The sequence below is a fragment of the Sminthopsis crassicaudata genome, chromosome 1 (assembly GCF_048593235.1).
Source record: "Sminthopsis crassicaudata isolate SCR6 chromosome 1, ASM4859323v1, whole genome shotgun sequence".
In the NCBI taxonomy this organism is placed as follows: domain Eukaryota; kingdom Metazoa; phylum Chordata; class Mammalia; order Dasyuromorphia; family Dasyuridae; genus Sminthopsis; species Sminthopsis crassicaudata.
In genome coordinates this window covers 274,405,466-274,426,231 of record NC_133617.1, presented here as the reverse complement: position 1 = coordinate 274,426,231, position 20,766 = coordinate 274,405,466, and the positions used below count along the sequence as shown (strand labels likewise).

The window sequence follows — 20,766 nt, the reverse complement described above, 5'->3', positions numbered from 1 at the left end:
GGTCATATTCAGAGCCAGAGTCTGGCCTTTTGACTCCAAGCCCAGTGTGCTATGCTGCCTCTTATACTGTCCATAAACATAGGATGAGAGACTTTGTCAAGGCTTTACTGAAATCCAAAAAGCAAGTGTAAAGGAGAAGTAATTTTTGTGACATTCAACAAAAACAAAAGATAACAATATCCTGGAATGACCTGTTCTTGGTGAAGCCATGATAACTCTTGGCAAATGTCCTTTTATTTTTAAAATGCTTACATGCCTTTAATAAGATGTTTCAGAATTTTGTCAGGATTGTAGGCCAAGATCTTTAGTTTTGGGATTCAAAAGCTTCTCATCTTCAACATCCCCTTCCACCATTTTCCCCCTTACCTCCCCCCCCCCTCAACTTTTTAAAGTCATGACAAGGGACCAATGACTTGGATCACTATGGTGGGGACTGAAAAAATGATAGTGATTTATAGAAATAGATACATCAGAAGAGGTAGAGGATTTGGGAGGAAATAATGGTTTTAATTTGATACTGTTGAATCTAGGTAGAAATGTCATGTGGTCTAGATCTCCAAAAATAGGTCAAGTCCAGTGATAAAGACTGGTTAGTTTGCACTGATAGCTCATTTTTATTAATGACTTAGGTGAACCATATATGATTTGCTTATTAAGTAATACAAGAAAGTTAACACTGTAAGACAAACAGAATCCCAAATGGTTCTTTTTACTATTATTATTATTTCTTTTTTGCTTTTTATTTACAAGATATATGCATGGGTAATTTTTCAGCATTGACAATTGCAAAACCTTTTGTTCCAATTTTTCCCCTCCTTCCTCCCCCAGATGGCAGGTTGACCAATACATGTTAAATATGTTAAAGTATAAGCCAAATACAATATATGTATATACATGTCCATATAGTTATTTTGCTGTACAAAAAGAATTGGACTTTAAAATAGTGTAAATTAAGAAAATAAAAAAAATGCGGCCAGACAAAAATAGAGGGATTGGGAATTCTATGAAGTGGTTCATACTCCTAAATGGTTCTTTTTAAAAGAAAATTTTTGTTGATACATTTTGTTTCAGAACAACATACAGATTTCTATTGTACTCCTATTTGATTCCTTTACTATATAGTCTTTCCCTCAAATATTTGCTGACTGTGAAACCCAAACTAAACTTTGGTGCCTCTTCCATGAAATTTTCCCTGATTTTCTCAACAGAATTATCTTCCTCTACAATTCTGCAAGTACTGAATTTGTTTTTGTATATGTTTGTATTCAGTTAACATGAGGGTTCTTAATTTTTTTGTGTCATGAAATAGTGATTTTTGTTAAGTTATGTCTGATTCTTTAGTGACTCCATGGATCATTCTTTTTTCTTAGCAAAGATACTGCAGGTATTTGCCATTTTCTTCTGCAGTGGATTGAGGCAAACAGGTTTAAGTGACTTGTCCATGCAGCTAATGTCTGAGATTAGATTTGAATTTGGGTTTCCTATCTTCAGGATTAGCACTTTATTCACTTAGCCATCTAGCTATGTATTTTTAAAACATTATTTTGAGAAGGGGGTATATAGGACATACCCCCTTCTCAAAATAATGTTTTAAAAATACATAAAAATAAAAGGGATTACAAAGGAAGCCTATTAAATTTCAATTTAAGATGTGATTTCCCTCCCCCATCCAAGTTTATGGAAATCTATCTACAGGTCCTTTGGGGATTCATAGATCCCAGATTAAGAATTTCTTTGCTATGGTAGAAGTAGTAAGCTCCTTGAGGATAGGAACTGTTTTTGGCTTATTTTTGTATCCTTAGTATCTAGTGCCTTACAATTAGTAAGTGCTAATAAAACATATGGAATTAAATTTGACAGGTTATAAGTGTTATTTTACTTGATGTTTTTCATTATTAGTAATTGTTTGGACATTTTTAATATAGTTGTTGATAGTTTTTATGTTATAATTTCTAATTTTTATTTTGGTAACTTTACATTCTTTGACTACTATCTTTTGGTGAATGAGTTATAATTATAGTTTTGGATGTCACACTTTGATTTAAGATGCTTTATTTTCCCCCATCTTTATATTTTCTACTTCCAATTACATTTTTAATATGAAAACTTTTTATATATTTTATTTTTATGATATTTCATAGGTAGTTGCTGACATTCATTCCAAAAGTATGAAAGAAAAATTACTACATTTTTTGACTTTTAATATTTGGCTTTTTCATATTTTATTCTGTTATCCATTTGAAATTTATTATGGTATGTGGTAGAAGATACCAATCTAAATCTGTTTTCTGCCATGTTGCTCCTAAGTTCCAAGAATAATTTTTTTTCTTGCTTTTTTACTTTGTGTTCTTGGGTTTCTACAAAATATGATGGCTACAACACTATTCCTTTTGCATCTTGTTTATCTAATCTTTTACTGGACAGTTAAATTATTTTTTTATTCACTACAAGGCAGTTTTTGACAAATTATTTTGCAATCTTATATTTCCAAACCCTCTTTCAAAGAGGTTCTGAACAGCTATATAATGATAGAACACATTTAATAATGACAAATTAGTATAAAACTTTACACTTGGGTTAAAAAATTTGCAGCTGATAAACAAGACATTGGCACATGGCTAGACAATAGTTCATATGAGATCAAAATTTAGGTATTTGTGGGATAAATAATTATTAAATGTAGATAAATTAATAGAAATAGAAAGTATAAACAGAATGGAGAAAAGACAGTGAAAGAATAAAGCCTGGGCTATGCCTTCCTTTCATAGTGAATACTTGAATTTTTTTTCCCCCACTTGATGACAATAGCCATCATGCCAAAATGTATCTAAATTGTTTGGTTTACCAAAGTAACAGATTGTGTATTGTATATATGTTTATTATATGTGTATATATGTATATATATATACACACACACACATATTAAATAATTTTTTATTTTTTCCAAATACATATTTTTAAAGATCATTCAAAACCTTGTGTTTCAAATTTTTCTCCAACCCAATATAGATTAGATATGTGTAATTCTTCTAAACATATTTCTATATTTATCAAGGCATGATGATTCTTTTAAAAGGATATGTTATTGGATTACTTGCCATCTAGTGGAGGGAGTGGAGGGGAAGGAGGGAGGAAATTGGAACATAAGATTTTACCAGGGTCAGTGTTTAAAAATTATCCTTGCATACGTTTTGAAAATAAAAAGCTTCAATTTAAAAAGGAAAAAAGAAAAGAAAAGAAATCATTCATATGTGAGGGTGAATCAATTGTAATTATCAGTGTTGCCTACAGGGAGGAAATCAGAATGCAGTAATGCCTTATATCCTTTGTAGAGAATCAGTAGGCATTATGGGAGAGTGATTGAAGAATCTTTAAACATTTAACTTGCTCTGAATTGTAAAATTATGGAAATGTAAAGGCAAGGAATATTGGAGAGTACTGCGATGCATCTGCTTGCTGTTTTTTTTTTTTTTTATCAGTTTTGCAGGATTATATCTCAGTAGCAGTAATAATACTATATAATAATACTGTACTGTGAAGTGAAAAAGGAATTAATTTGTAGTCTGGATTCTGAATTTTATTCCTATGGTGTATGTGACCTTGAGCAAGTCATGAACTTCCCTGGCTTCTCTCTGCCATCTCTCAAATGGAGGAGGAACTGTAGCAATTTAGTAAGATCAAGTCATGAAGAATTTATTAAACACTAGCTCTAGCCACTAAGCACAGAGAATACAAATAAAATGCAGCCTTTGCCCTCATGGAATTGACCTTCTAAAGAGAAAAGACTACATAGAAAAGAAAATTAAAAAGGGGAGGGATAGTAAAGAAAATATCCCTATTTGAGTATAGTGGAGAAAGCAGGAAAGTTTTAAAGTTTCTTCCAACTCTAAATTAATAATCCTTTGATTTCACTTTCAGAATTTTGCATTCCAAATATTAAATTATTACCTCACTATGTTTCAATCTCCATTGAATTAGTTCTTTTTGGAGGTGGATAGTAGTTTTCTTCGAGTCTTTTGGAATTGACTTGAATCATTGTACTGATCAGAATAACCAAGTCTTTCACATTTGATTATTGTTACAATATTGCTGTCACTGTGTACTGTGTTCTAACTCCACTCCCTTCACTTTTCATCAATTCATGTAATTCTTCCCAGACTTTTCTAAAACCATCCCATTTGTCATTTCTTCTGCACATTAGTATTCCATCAGTCATATACTACAGCTTGTTCAGTCACTGTCCTTGTTGATGAGCATACCTTCAATTTCCAATTCTTTGGTACATCTAAAAGACCTGCTATAATTTTTTTTTACATATTGGTCCTTTTCCCTTTTCTTTGATCTCTGCAATACATACCTTGTGGTATTGCTGGGTCAAATGAACATTTTAATAGCTCTCTGGCTTTGCCTCCTCTTAAGAGCTCAAAGAATATAAGCCCTTTGATCTCAAAGGTAAGATGAATGAGGCAGGAGACTCAGAGTGTGAAAAGAGCTCCAGTTTATTATGTCATACAGCCTTGTTGATATACATTTTTGCAGGCGTGATCAGTGCATGAACAGTAGGCAATCCCCAATCTCCCAATCACCATTTAGAGAAGCAGCTCATGGGCTTTGCGTATGGATGATATCTGCCAATGGGAGGAGAGCCAATCCAGCAACTCACTCACAGGTGAGAGGCCCTCCCTGGTAAGACATCCCTGCTTACAAGCAACTATGCTGTGATTCTCAGGCCAAAATACGTTCCCATGGTCACAAATCATTGCTCCTTGCTCAGACAAGGGCACTTCTGCAACTTGGCAGAAAACTTATTGTGCTTGTTTTATTTTTAATAAATGACTATCTCCTCCTTTTCTAGTTATATTTGATCTTGATATCTTTTATACCACATTTCATACAAAAGTCACCATTAGGATTATGCTGAAATCTATGTATAATAACCAGAGCTTAAAAAAAATTTTCCCTTTAGTTATTAGAATTTTGATTTTTCTAAGATTATTGGTATCCCAGTATTTGCAGCACTAGGATAACATAGGTGTTAAAAAGTTGAACCACATCAAGCAGTTTGGAATCACTGAGAGTACTGGCATAAAAAGCATTAATGATTTCTTGATTATTACAGGGCAAGTGAGAGGTGAATAGTAGATAAGAATAGTAATAGATGTATTAAGATATTATTCTTTAGTTTTAGGAAGATTTCTCTGGGCTAGCATTTCATCAAAGATGTCTCTAGACTTGTTTTCTTCTCTATCAGCATTGCAGAAAATTGCCTTTATAACACCTTCTATGCTGCTTGTGAAAGTAAGCAAGGGAAATCTCTTTTTTCCAAGAGTTAACTTAGGGAAAATTACAAAGTGGGTTGTCTTTGCTGTATTTACATCTTCTGTTCCCTGGTGCCTAGGGCCCTCAATCTATCCTTGCCATCATCTCCACCACTATATCTTTTCCTGCCCTTCCCCATTTATGTTTTCTACTGTAAAATTACTTTCTTGCATACTTCCATTTATCTCCCAAATCAAAAGTCCTATTTATTCAGTGTAATAGGTTTAAGTTAGATCTCTGGAGAAAAAACATCTGGCAATTTCATAGTAAGGGTTGAGTGACTGATCTAATCTTTTAATTGCTAGTTGATAAAAGGTATAAGAATATGAACAGCAGTTTAAAATTTTTTAAATAGATTTTCTTTTTTTGTTATTTTTTTTATTAAGGCTTTTTATTTTTAAAACACATGCATGGACAATTCTTCAACATTAACCCTTGCAAAATGATGTGTTCCAATTTTCCCCTCCCTTCCTCTACCCTCTTCCCCAAATGGCAAATAGTCCAATATATGTTAAACATGGTAGAAATATATGTTAAATCCAATATATGTATGCATATTTATACAATAATCTTGCTGCACAAGAAAAATCAAGTTAAACTTTAAAAAAATGAGAAAGAAAATAAAATGCAAGTAAGCAACAACAAAAAGAGTGAAAATGCTGTGTTGTGAACCACACTCAGTTCCCATAGTCCTCTCTCTGGGTGTAAATGCTTCTCTTCATTACATGGTCATTGGAACTGGTCTGAATCATCTTATTGTTGAAGAGAATCACATCCATCAGAATTGATCATTGTATAATCTTATTGTTGCTGTGTACAATGATTTCCTGGTTCTGCTCATTTCACTTAGCATTAGTGAACCAGTTTTTATTTTTATTTTTATTATAGCTTTTTATTTACAAGATTTATGCATGGGTAATTTTTTAGCATTGACCCTTTCAAAACGCTCTTTTTCAATTTTTCCCCTGCTTCCCCTCCCATCCCCTAGATGACAGGCAGAGCTATACATGTTAAATATGTTAAAGTATATGTTAAATACAATACATGTATACATATCCATACAGCTATTTTGCTGCACAAGAAAAATCGGACTTAGACATAAGGTAAAAATTACCTGAGAAGGAAATCAAAAAATGCAGCCAGACAAAAACAGAGGGAGTGGAAATGCTATGTTGTGGTTCATGTTCATTTCCCATAGTTCTTTCACTAGGTGTAGCTGGTGGTTTTCATTGTTGAACAGATGGAACTGATTTGGTTTATCTCGTTGTTGAAGAGAGCCATGTCCATCAGAATTGATCATCATATAGTATTGCTGTTGAAGTATATAATAATCTCCTGGTCCTTTCACCTAGTATCAGTTCATGTAAGTCACTCCAGGCCTTTCTGAAATCATCCTGTTGGTCATTTCTTACAGAACAATAATATTCCATAACATTCATATATCACAACTTATTCAGCCATTCTCCAATTGATGGGCATCCATTCAATTTCCAGTTTCTAGCTACTATGAAAAGGGCTGCCACAAATATATTTGCACATACAGGTCCCTTCCCTTCTTTAGGATCTCTTTGGGATACCCAGTAGTAACACTGCTGGATCAAAGGGTATGTACAGTTTTGAGAACTTTTTGAGCATACTGCCAAATTGCTCTCCAGAATGGTTAGATTCAGTAAACCAGTTTTTAAAGGATGAAATCCAAGCCATTTGAAATCAATACCATATGGGAAAATGTTCCAAATGCTAATAATTAGGTACATGCCAGATAAAGCAACCCTTTGAAGTTCTACTTTATCCCCATCGATAAGCAAAGATGACAATTGCAGGAGCTCCTTAAGCAGGAAAAACAGGTACATTAGTGCACTGTGAATTGGTATAGCTCTTCTGGGAAACAATTTAAAACTATGCTTCCCCAAATCACTAAACTGCATACTGATGTGACCCAGCAATGCCAAAAACTAGGTATTCTCAACTGGGAAATGGTTGAATAAATTAAGCCTATTTATTAGTGTAATGGAATGTTATTATTGTATTATAAGAAATAATAAAAGAAGTGGTTTTATAGGAACACTTGCATTAACTGATGTAGACTGAAATGAGCAAAACCAGGAAAATACACATTATATATTTTGTACAATAATTATAGAATTTATACAATATATACATTTATTTTGCACAATATATAACATTATTTATACAATAATAATATTGTATAGACACATAATTTTAAAAGATTTAAGCATTCTCATCAAGCCATAGTTCCAGGGAACAAATGAGAAAGCACAATGCTTACCTTCTAACAGAGATGATGGATATAAAGTCATATGTGGGACATATATTTTAAGACTTGCCCAGTGTGGGGATTTATTTTACTTGACTATTTGTATTTGTTACAAAGGTTTTGTTTTTCTTTCTAATTCTGAAAGGGTTGAGAAAGGAGAAAAGAATTCTTGTTAAATGGAAAAAACAAATCACCAAAAAATGTCATCTCTGATCAATTAGTCAATAAACATTTATCAAATATGTTTACTATGTGCCAAACATTGGACTAAACACTGGGAATACAAATATAAAGTTCCTGTACTTAAGGAACTTACGTTATAATTGAGGAAGAACATTGGGTGAGGAAAAATATTGGGTAAAATTCAAGAAGTACATTTATGTAGAGGTAAATTCCTGACCCTTTTAAAGTACACTTACAAAAAAAAAAAAAGTATTTTATTTTTCCAAATACAATTAAAGCTAGTTTTAGGCATTCATTTTTGTAAGACTTTTGTGTTCCAAGTTTTTTCCCATCTTTATTTACCTTTCTCTTCTCCAAAATAGCAAGTAATCTGATAAAGGTTCAATATATACATTTCTTTTCAACTTATTTCCATATTTGTCATGCTGTGTAAGAAAAATCAGATCCAAAGGGGAAAAAAAAATACTATGCTTAGATCCATATTTAATCTCCATTGTTCTCTCTGGAGGTGGATGGCATTTTCCATCCCAAGACTATTGGAATTGCTGTGAATCACTTTATTGGTGAGAAGAACTAAGTCTGTCACAATTGATTGTCACATAATGTTGTAACTGTGTACAGTGTTCTCTTGGTTCTGCTTGATTCACTCGGCATCAGTTTATATAAGTCTTTCCAGGCTTTTCTGACATCAGCTGCTTGTCATTTCAATTGAACAGTTATATTTACATATCATAATTTATTCAGCCTTTTCTCATTGATGGGTATCCACTCAGTTTTCCAGTTTCTTGCTACTACATAAAGGACTGCTTCAAACATTTTTGCATGTGTGGATCTTTTTCTCTCTTTTATGATTTCTTTGGGATACAGATCAGTAGTGATACTGCTGGATCAAAGGCTATGCACAATTTTATAACCTTTTCGGCATAATTCCAAATTGTTATTCAGAGTGATTGGATTACTTCATAATTCCACCATTATCATTACCTTTTCCCGTCATCTTAGCCAATCTGGGGGTGTGTGTGTCTTAATTTACATTTCTCTATTCAATAGTGTAAATCACACTTTATATATATATATATATATATATTTATTTATATAAAATTTCTCTGCGCCCCCCCCCCTTATTTTGAACCCCTTGAGGTGAAGAAATCTTTCAATAGTCATAGCTGGTCACTGGTTCTTTCTTTTTCAAGCACTCTAGAAAATCAGAATCTTGAGAATACAAGATTATTTATACCTGCCCTTATCTTCTTGTACTATGTAAGGACTTAATTAGTTTTTATAATATTATCTTACTGAGTAAATGTTAAGGAAAAAAAAGAAGAAATTAAGTCTAGAGCAAGTTTGCATTTCACAACAAAGAAAGGCAGAAGACTGAAAATGTTAATCTAATGGTTTGCTTATGCACACAAAGGTAGCAATAACAATATCTTCTTTTGAATAAGAAGAGCAACAATATATAGATAGATATCTTATTAAGTCCTTTGGCTTTACAAAGTTAAACAAAACTTGATTTTTGGAATTGTATTACTTTAATAGTGAGGATGAAGATGATGACCTTCAATATGCTGATCATGATTATGAAGTACCACAGCAAAAAGGATTGAAGAAGCTCTGGAACAGAGTAAAATGGACAAGGGATGAGGTAATGTTTGACATGAATTTTATGTAGAATGGGGAAAGACTGTATTTTATACTTATGTTTATTGCTCAGTGCTTGATATACGAGTAAGATGTTTTTAAAAAACACACCCTAAAACCAATGGTATGCATATTTTTCTTGCCTTAAGTATCTATAGGAATAGCCTCATATTAATATAAAGATCAAATCAGCAGAGAGTACAATTGTATTGGTCTGGACATTTTCTTCCAGATATAACCATCAGCAATAATGTGACTGAAATGTTTCTGTTCTCAATCTTGAATTTGTTGAATTCTAATTTGCATCTCTTTCTCAGGATGACAAGCTAAAGAAATTGGTAGAACAACATGGAACAGATGATTGGACTCTAATTGCTAGTCACCTTCAAGTAAGTGAAATATTTGTTAAATTGTTTGCTGTCATACCAGGTTAGACATGTTAAGCATTAAACCAAATAATGTAGTTGAGATTGAGCACATTTCTCAAAGAACATACATTATTTACTAAATGCAGATTCTCCCAGCAACTGAAAATTACCATTTTCTATGAAGGTGACTCCCAAGTCTATATATTTAGCCTTAACCTCTTTCTTGAGCCATAGTCCTGCATCAGCTGCCTCCTAGAAATCTTAAATTCAACTTGTCTGTTGAGGTGTGAGAATTGAGGGTTGAGAGATCCCCTGACAGCAATGGGATCCCCTTTGGCTGATAGCAGGCATTGTGAAAGAATTTGCAAACCCTAGTGAATACAGGCTGGAGGTTTGTGTCAAGAATGGGTTTATTTACGCTTTTCTTAGCAGGCAAAATCCTGTTAGGACTATAGCAAAGATGGGTTTACAATGAGAAGAAAATATCTTCATCAGTGAGCAAAATCCTGTTAGAACTTCTGCAAAGGTTTACACTGAGACACAGCAGGCTAAGTCCAGAAGGGCATTAGCAAAGATTCGGGGTTCAGAGTAGTAGTCTTTTATTAGCCTGCTGAGGTTTGAGGCTGAGGTTAGAGGCTGCGGAAATTAAGGACTAATTTTCCATTCCATAGAGGGAGGTAATTATTCCCCAAGCCAAGATCTCCAATTGAATGAGATTACTTATCTGGGATTGTCCCTTATGGATAGAAGATAGTGGGTCCCCTCCCAGAGGCCGAGAGAGTTTGAGGCTCAGGACCACCCTTCTACATTTTACATTAGGGCTTTTCCAACCCTTCCCCCACAGATTAAAGGGGACACAGTTTACATCAGGGTCCCCACAAAGATTAAAGGGGACACAGTTTACATCATGTCCAATATTGAACTCAACATCTTTGCTCTTTAAGCCTCTTAATCTGTAAAACTTCCTTACTTGAGGGTTGCAACCTTCTTTCCAATCACTTAGTTCATCATTTTAAACTCTTCACTCTCCCTTAAACTCTTTATGTCCAATCAACTCCTAAGACTTGCTCAGCTCATTTTAAACGTCTTTTAAATCTCTCTTTTTATGCCCCCTCAACAAGGGCTACTCCAATTCAGGTTCTCAGTATGTTTGTATTACATTTGCCTCCTAATTGGTCTTTCTGCCCCTAAACTTTTCCTTCTTTAATGCTTCCTCCACATTGCTGTCAAAATAATCTTTCTGAATCAGGATTCTGTGCATTTCTCTATTTGACAAATCTTCAGTAATTTAAAGTAAAATTCAAAGTAAAAATAAAGCTCTTCACAATTCCGACTCTAGCTTTTCTTTCTAAGATTAGATTGTTCCCTTTTATATATTCTTTTCTAGTCAAACTGTAACTTATTGTTGCTAACTGGAACTTGGTATTTTCTCTCTTTAAATAGGCTATCTCCTATGCTTAGAAAGTACTTTTCAGGGGCAGCTAGGTGTTGCAGTGGATAGAGCACCAGCCTTGAATTCAGGAGGACCAGAGTTCAAATTTGATCTCAGACACTTAACACTTCCTAGCTGTGTGACCCTGGGCTAGTCACTTAACTTTAACCTCAGCCTCAGGAAGAAAAAAAAAAAAAAAAAGAAAAAGAAAGTACTTTATCACAGCCGCTCCATCAAATTGCTTAGCCTCCTCCAAAGCTTAAACGAAGTGCTCTCTTCTAAAGGAAAGCTCTGTAGATTCCTCTAATTGTTAGTGTCCTCTCCCTGCTTGAATTTTCTTTTAGTCAGATATGTATTGCCTTATTTCCTTCCTTCCCTCCCATCAAAGTAGTACTTAAGGCTCTTGAGGGCAGGAATTGTTTTGATGATTTTGTCTTTCCATTTTCAGCACTTATCATAATATGCTGCATGTATTGAGGGATTAATAAATTCTCATTCAATTAAATTGACTTTTTAAAAAAAATGATGCATTTTAGAATTAAATTAGTTTCACTATAATTAAGTTTATATTGTATATCTTGAGAATATTGTTATTATTCTTTCATCATTATGACACAGGGAAATAGGGGGACACTTTAATTTGATAAATAACTTAATTGCAGAGAAATTTTGAAAGCTAGTAAAAAACTAGGAGAACTACTAAGAATTTTATTTCAACTATGTCTTAAGATTTTTAAGCATCAGGGTTTGGTTATTTTATATAGCACGGTCAGCTTTTTCAAAAATTAGATCTGCTTTGCTAATTTGGAGGCAGATTATGAAAGACTAAAAGGTTCTTACATTTCTGGCAAATGCAAATCAATGTGGCATAAAATGCATAATATACCTTATAAATCATGATATTTACAAATGTTGTAAAACACTGTATTTGTGCTTCTTTTAAGTAAAAATGAAATAGTTGCAAATGCTGTGAGAAGTTGTAAAAGTAATAAAACTTATATTTTTACTTAATAAATGTTTGTTGAACTGAAAATATTTTTAATGTACCTTCTTTACCCAAGTACTCAGAACATAAATGAGAGTCAGAAAGTAAATAAAAGAAATCTCTGACAAATTAGAAGATACAAAATGCGTGCACTTTATTGTTCTGAAAATCTTTATGCTTTTTCATTCATATTTTACATATAATCCTAATAAACTTAGTGATCAAATTTTCCCAGGTAGGTCTTGTAAAAGCAATTTCACATGTGTCTCATATATGTTATTTGTTTTAAAATATTTTATCTTGGTGACATAAAGGTCCTGAGACTCCCTATACAACAGGGAGCAGCATATATTTTTTCCAATTTACATATGGCAGAAACACAGAGATAAATGTGATTTATCCCACTTTACACAGTGATAAAACTAGAATTCAATGTTAAAGAATACAGTGCATTTAGGTACTTTCTTATGATGTTCAGCCATTTTTCAGTTGGACACAACTCTTATTGACCTCCTTTTGGGGTTTTCTTGGCAGTAATACTATAGTGGCTTGCCATTTTCTTTTCCATCTCATTTTACAGATCAGGAAACTAAGGCAAACAGGATTAAGTGACTTGCCCAGGGTCACACAGCTAGTAAAGTGTCTGAGGCCAGATTTGAAATTCTTCCTGATACCTGTACTAGTATTCTGTCCACTGAGTCACCTATTTGTACTGCATTTAAGTACTAATTTAGTAACTACTAAACTATGACAATGTCTACTATGAAGGAAACACCACATGTTTTGAAAAAAGAGAAATTCGGGTCTATTGAAATTAATCCAAAAAAGGGTCATAATTATAACATTAAAAAATTAAACCAATATTTATTGAATTCCAAACTGCATACATTTCTTTGTTTTTATGACAAGTATTCTTAATATCTGGAGAGGCAGGAAGCTATATACTCCCATATTTACTCCTTTTCCTATTTTTTTTTTTGTATAGCTAGTCTAAAATTCCTCTCTTGGAAAAAATTTTTTTTTTATATCTAAATTCTACCTGCTGTGATTTACATCTATCAGCTCACCCCTCGCCTTTTTTTTTTTTTTTTGGTCTTGATTGAGACAGGAACACTACTGTAGTGGACTTGAGCTGATGCATTAATTCCATTTAATTGAATCTTATATGTTTATTGTGTATTTTTATTTATTTAATTTTTATTTATATATATTATTTATATAATTTGCAATTAAAGAATTGTAGAAAGTTATCTTGTTGAAGTTTTTAAAATATCTGTTTCTCTTCTCTAAATATGTTAACGCCAGTATTTGAGAGATACATTGGAAACAAAAGTTTAATACAGTTAAAAATTATAGTAAAATCCAAATACTTTGTATTGTAATGTTGCCATTTTCTAATTGAGCAAGTCATTTTCTTGTTGACTTACATGGTTTGGTACTTTTTTTCTTGCCAAATTGGTTTGTTTTAAGAAACTGTATTTTCTATATTACAGGAGCTCATTTCATTTGATAATATTCCTTATGTTGGTTTGAATTTTAGAATTGAGAATTTATCTACCTTGTTTCAAGATATACTTGAAGCTGTGATTAGAAAGCATTTATTGGCATCTTATAAAATCATACCTAGAAGTAAAGTATTATCATAGATTATTACTGAATACATGTTCACATTTGCCAGGACCAAGACTACCTTTATCAACAAACCAATTTGTCTCCTTTTTCTTTTGTTGTCCTTCATATTACCTTATCTTTTGCTCTCATTGAGTTGAAATCTACATGCTTGTGCACTGTAATTTTGGTTCCCAGGTCTCTGTAATAGTTAACTTAGCTTTGTCCTATTGCTTTCAGAGTAGATTAATAGCGAGATGACCATGTATACTTCATCCTAATTCAACATTTGTATAGATTAAGTTCTTGGGATAAAGAGAACAAATATTTAGTCATAAAACTTCTCATATATATAGATGTATATGTGCATATATACACAGGTGCATATACTTGTACATATAAATACATATGTGTGTGCATAAAATATTATCAGTATAAGAATCCTAAGTGTGAAAATTTATTATTGTCAAATTGTAGGATTTCTGAGATTAGGTTTCCCTTCATGTTTGGGGAAATACTGTTGTGGGAAGGAAAGTATTTCATAGTTAAATAATTTTAAAACTGTGTTTCAGAACCGATCTGATTTTCAGTGTCAGCATCGATGGCAGAAAGTTTTAAACCCAGAATTAATCAAAGGTCCATGGACTAAAGAAGAAGATCAGAGGGTAATAAATTCATGTTTCCCCCCCCCCCCTGTGGTGAAGAAATAGTAGGTAAAATTATATAAGATCTTGTTTTTCTACTTGCTATTTGTAGTCTTGTTATACAAAATATCAGTTTATTTTGATTTCATGTCTTAGTCTTCCTTTAAGCTACAAAATAAAATATTAGTACATATTATTCTTTTGAAATGTAGGTTTCTTCATATTATATCTCATTAAATAGAGGGTAACTATATATACGACCTTTTTTTTCATTAGTTTATAGTGATGAGGAGTCAATTTTTAATAGTTTGTTCACCTTTTCTTAGTCTCATTTGCAGTTTATTGTCAGCCATTAAAAGAGAAAAAAGAAAAACAAATCTAATATAATAAAACAATAAACTAAGCAGGAATTTTGAATCCAGAGAGTGTTTTGTCAGATAAAAGAACTAGAGTAGAAGAGAACCTAAAAGGAGATTAGGGGCATTGACAGTGCTAGATTGGAAAGTCTTCAAAGTTTAACTTGGTCCAAAAGAAACCAAAGGGAGGTTGTGATTGCAGTTTGATTACAAACACACAAAACAGATAGGAGAACCAGATTGGTGATTACCTTTTAGAGGGGTCAGTATATTCTTCAAAGTGAATATCTTGCATATTTCACTGAAGGACAGTTTTTTACTTAAATAAGAACACCACCATATAATCTTTTTCTGTCACGTTGTTAAATTCATATTGTAGGTCTTGCTATGTCATGTGAATTATCTAAAAATTAGTTATTCCTATAGCATTTATAACTACCTAAACAAGAGTAAAAATTAATACACATTGATCAGTGTGTACTATGTTCCATGGTAGGAATAAGATGGCTTGGAGCACAGGAGATAGATCTGTGGGTAATGCTGGATTTAGCTGACCTGAAAATGGCCTGGGCTCTTCTGTGTCTGCTATTGCAGTTTGGGACATACCATCTTTATTATTCAATTAGGAGAAAGTTTCCATCAACACAAGCATCCTCCTCCTTAATATTCAATCACAGATTACTCTGGGGAAGAGTTTCAAAAGATGTGGTTTTGAATCCTTACTGTGCTACTTATTAGTTGTGAGACATTAAGACCAAAAAAATAAAAAATAAAAATCTTTAAGTGCTTTGAGTTTTTCCTCATGTGTAAAATGAGGCGACTAGATTAGGTGATCCCTAATATGTAAATCAAAGTCAATATTTCTGAATAGAAATGTAATATAATACCACATGTGTGTTTATTTGTATGTTTTTGTTCATAAAGGTCATTACAACAAACCATCAGATTTTTTTTTTGTAGACAGGGAAAGTAATGTTCTAAAAGGTTGTGACTTTGCCCAAAGTCACCAGAATGTCTGATGTTCTTTCTGCTTTACCATATTGCCTCTCTATATCATTGTATATTTTAAAATTTCTTTTAAGAGTAAAACAGACCTTATCTGTTTTGTTTGAATTATATTTTTATAATTTTTTTCCATTGTTTTTTTCTAATTTAGAGAGTTCTGTTAAATTTCTTGAATTAACAACTATGCTGTCATCATATGGATTGAATTTTCATTTCATTAATTCCTTCTAAAAGTTGTATAGGAAAGTTAATTGTATATTGACAAAAATATCCTCTTTGAAGTTGTGCTCAGGATCCTTGAATGTGATTTTCTTTATTATTTTATTTTATAGTGTGTACGCTTATCTTGAAATGCATCTCTAACTCTAATGGAAATCATTGGGGAAAGTATGATTTGATATATAAATATTCACTTTACTATTCAGGAATTGTAATCTAATGTGTAAAACAACACCCACTTCTGCTTTTAAATCTATATGTGTAAGTGCTTTTTTTATATAGTAGGCATTGTTCACAACAAAATTTTGTTCATTATATCCTTGAGATGAAAATTAATGGATTATTACAATATTAGCAGCCTTTTATCAGATAAAGAAGGGGGCACTTTAGATTAAAATACAGTAGCAAAAAATGCAGTTCTATTATAATTAATTAAATACTGGATAGTGGGAATCACAATGAGCAAATGTCCCCAAAAATTGTAATAATGATGACAATGCAATTTCTTAGTATTTCATTTCCTTTTCATTCTAGACTTCTGTCTTTTTTGTCTTTTTTAAATCTACTTCTGAATCTCTTTCTTCCTTTTCATATTTTAGCAAACATTTGAGTGCCCTTAGGCATTAAGGAGGACACAAAGGAGAATAAGAAATAATCCGTCTTTGTGAATGTAAATAATAAATAAATAAAAATTGTTAATGTAAATAACTTTATACAAGACTCTATAAAACTGGGTAAAAATACTTAACTTTAATCTGAAGTCCAAAGTGCTTTGTTAATTCAGAGGATGAGGGTTGTTTCTAGCTATAGGAAAAATAAAAATAATTCTTATTGATATTTTTCACAACAGACTTTTGAGATAGTATTATCTCCATTTTACAGATAAAGAAACTAAGGCATAGGGAAGTGACTTTTTTTATAGTCACACATCTAGTAAGTGACCAAGCTAGAATTCAAATTTATCTTTTCCTGACTCCAAGTTCTATTCCCTTTTTTCTTTGTAATATTTATATGTGTGTATATACATGTAAACATATGCATTATCTCCCTAAGATGATAATTAATGGATGATTACAGTTAGAGTAGTCTTACACGATGAAGAAAGGACACTTTAGATTAAAAAACACAATTAAATATCTAAATGTCTAATGCTTTAAATGTAGTGTTTTAATATTTACATGGTATTATATATATTCTCTCATTTGAAGTCTTAGCAGCCCTAGGACTAGGTGGTGTGGGTATTATTCTCCTTATTTTACAGATGAGGAAACAGGTTCAGAGAAGTTAAGTGATTTCTCCATGGTTCCAAGACTAGTATGTGTGTCAGAGGCAAAATTTGAACTCATATAATCCTGCTTCCCCTGCTTCCCCTGCTTCCCATTATATAGAAAGCACCAAATCCTCAAGGTAGTCCATAGAATCAGTTTAGTCTCCTGATACCATTTTGATATAGACTAGATTGAAGCTGTCCCATAAAATACATTCTTGTTTTATACTTTTATTTCAGAATTTGTGTCAGATATTTAAATTGTGAAGAAATAGAAAATGATAATCTCATTTTCCCTTATTCATTCAGGAGATTGGGGATATTATGGAGAGAGCCATATGGGGAATAATGTGATAATATAATAATAGTAAATTCTGGCAGGGGAGAAGAATGGGCACATTTTGAGAACATTGGTCTAGCTTTTCCTGATTAGTGATATTTTCTAATACCACTAAATAATTACAAAGAGCTTCACCAATCTATTGTTTGAGAAGTACTAACATAGACCTTTAAGATTGAAACAGTGCATATGCCATCTAATTGTCATGGCCATTTTGCATTTTGTAATTAAGAATAGATATTTACCAATATATTATTGTTGAACAATGCAGTTAGTTGTTTCAGACAAAGATTTTGTGAGCAGGAATTTAATGATAACATAAACCATTGAGAAAAGTGTTTTTTTGCCTCACTCTGCTATATTCTCGGTGAGAAGTTGGGGTTGGGAGGGTAGGGAAGGAAAAAACTGACTCTAATTTAGTGTTTCATTTTAATGGTGTAGCTGGTTATGGATGTAGACAGTCATATTAATTTTTTATTTTCAATACTAATCTAATTGAAGGGTTGAGGGTATTGATTAGCATTTTTTTTTTTAAGATTTAGAAAACACCTACTGATAGAATAGGAGAAATTTAAGGACTTTAAACTCTGAAAGTGATTTGTTAATTATATTAGTGAAAATAAATTTTTTTAACGGATTGAAAAATTCTTATGTCATTACTGTTGTTATAGTAAGTAAATTTAAACAAATCAAGTTTAGTTTCTAAAGCAGTTGTTTTAATATTTTTATTGATATTTTTTGTCTTTATAATTACACAGTATTCAGTTTCTTTTTGTTTTCATTTATTATCTTTAATCTTGTGTGTATCATAAGTGAGTTATTTCACTTAAGCTCATGTTTTACTATGGTCCTGTGAATTCTTTTTTTAAACATTATGGAAATATTACATTACATTCATGTACTACAGTTTGATTAAACATTTTCTCTAGTCAATGATCAACTATAAGCACTTGTATTAATCATATTTTCATTTTGGAAATCTGAAGAAGTGCTTTTCACAGTTGTTGGGCTAGTTACAGTTGAGCTTTTCAATTGGGCATTAAATTTTTAGTGATGTTATTCAAATTTTAATTATAAATTTTTTTTGTTTCCACTTTTAAAACATATTCCTTTTTTTCAGGTTATTGAATTAGTTCAGAAATATGGCCCAAAGCGCTGGTCTTTAATTGCAAAACATTTAAAAGGAAGAATAGGGAAGCAATGTCGAGAGAGGTGGCATAACCATCTGAATCCTGAAGTAAAGAAGTCTTCCTGGACAGAAGAAGAGGACAGAATAATCTATGAAGCACATAAACGGTTGGGAAATCGTTGGGCTGAAATCGCCAAACTTCTTCCTGGAAGGTGCTTATGCAAATGTATATGTGTTTTTTTTTTGTTTTTTTTCTGTAATGAAACGTAATCTTTATTAAGATTTGTCATGATATTATAAGACAAAGCAAACTTAGAGGAAAAATTAAATAGTAACATCTTCAAAAGCTTTCTATGGATCTTAATCTAAAATTAAACTTTTTTTTAAAAGTAAGCAATCTTTTAGGGTTTTTCATTTTAATGTATTTTTTACTGTAAGTAAATACTTTTATACTGTAAGCATAATTTTCAAATAAGTAGTATTAGAACCAATTCAGTAGCAATTAGGCATATAAGACTGATTTTTTTGATGTATATATTGTTTTTCTTTTTATCTGATAACAGATCGGTATTAAGCAGATACTTTTTAGACAAGCATAGATTCAATGGGAATGGGAAAAATTCAAATCTTAGATATAATTCTTATACAAAAGATTACTTCTTTTATAATGACAGTATCAGCTCTGTAACTAGCAATATACTGGTTAAAACAAAAAGCTTAGATGCTGTGTGTGTGTGTGTTTAAAAATTTGTTATTGCATTAATTTTCTCTTGATGCTAATGCATAGCTCAGTAGAATTGAAACACTTCAGATTTTTAAAAATAATTTGAGACATTACAAAAATATAAAATTGTTGGGGAGAGGGGGAATTCATATTAGAAGTAGTTTTTCTGGTCTAAACATCTAAATATGCTAGATCTGTATCGCATTTTATAGTTTTAAAAGCACTTTCTCAAATGTTATCTCATTTGATCTTCACTATAATCCTAAGAAGAGAATAGATAGATATGTCATTCTTTTTGACAAATGAGGAAATCATGGCTTCAAGAGATTGTGATTATCAAAACCAAAATAAAAACTCCCATCTTCTAATGCATTATTTTATTCCACTGTGAACTCTGCCTTACACACATTTCATAGTCATTGAGCTGAAAAAGAATTCAGAGGTTTGTCTAGTGTTAACACCTTCATGAACTGTGATTCCTACTTATGGCAATGACAATTGGTCATCCAGTTCACCTTGGAAATGTTTTTCATATCATATTAAGATAGGAATCTGCCTCACAGTCATTTCTGTCTGAAGAATCTACATCTTTCTTCCTGATATTTAATGATTACTATGGTGTGCTCCTCTAAATTTCATATTTTCTACTTTCTCCAGTATGTTCTATTGGGCCTTCTATTGCCCAACTATATCTTCACATATCCTAGCTTGTCAATTTCTAATGAAAAATGGAATGTCTATTTAAAAATTCCTAAGACTTTTTCACATGAGCTATTTTCTAACAGTATTTTTCCTCATCCTGTGGCTGTGCAATTGAATTCAAGTATAGCCTATTTATATAGATTAGACATACAAATAGATCTCTGTAGAGCTAAATCTAATTCTACATAGATCTTTATATCCCTAATAAGTTTAATCTTATTAATTTCTGCCCTTCTTTCCAGCTTGTCAAGATAGCTTTCATTCTTGAAGCAGTTTGTCATCCAATTTATTAGCCATTCTTCCCAGATTTGTACTATCTGTGTGTTTGATGAATGTACTATTTATGCCTTAGCTAAAACTATTGACAAAAACTATTGAACAAGACCAAATTATAGCATTCTAAGGAATTTTTCTCCAGGTTGATGTTGGCTGATAAATTTTTACCATTCTTTGGGTCCAGTCATTCAACTGTGGTAAATAACAATATTATTAACATTTATATAACATTTTAAAACCTGTTCAGTACCTTGTTATCTAAATATTTCAAAACCCTGTAAGATATATAC

General features: G+C 32.0%; 1 protein-coding gene across 7 annotated transcripts in view; it reads left to right on the top strand.

Moving 5' to 3' along the window:
• The window catches only part of MYBL1 (MYB proto-oncogene like 1), a 60,230-nt gene that overhangs the window by 6,728 nt on the left and 32,736 nt on the right, over positions 1-20,766 (top strand). For 6 of the 7 annotated variants that reach the window (XM_074278806.1, XM_074278804.1, XM_074278808.1 and 3 more), the window contains exons 2-5: positions 9,320-9,425; positions 9,739-9,810; positions 14,387-14,479; positions 18,766-18,986. In XM_074278806.1, coding sequence (XP_074134907.1) covers positions 9,320-9,425; positions 9,739-9,810; positions 14,387-14,479; positions 18,766-18,986 — 492 coding nt within the window. Of the gene's footprint in view, positions 1-9,319; positions 9,426-9,738; positions 9,811-14,386; positions 14,480-16,151; positions 16,300-18,765; positions 18,987-20,766 lie in introns of those variants that run through there. The other variant, XM_074278809.1, reaches the window with a different exon arrangement.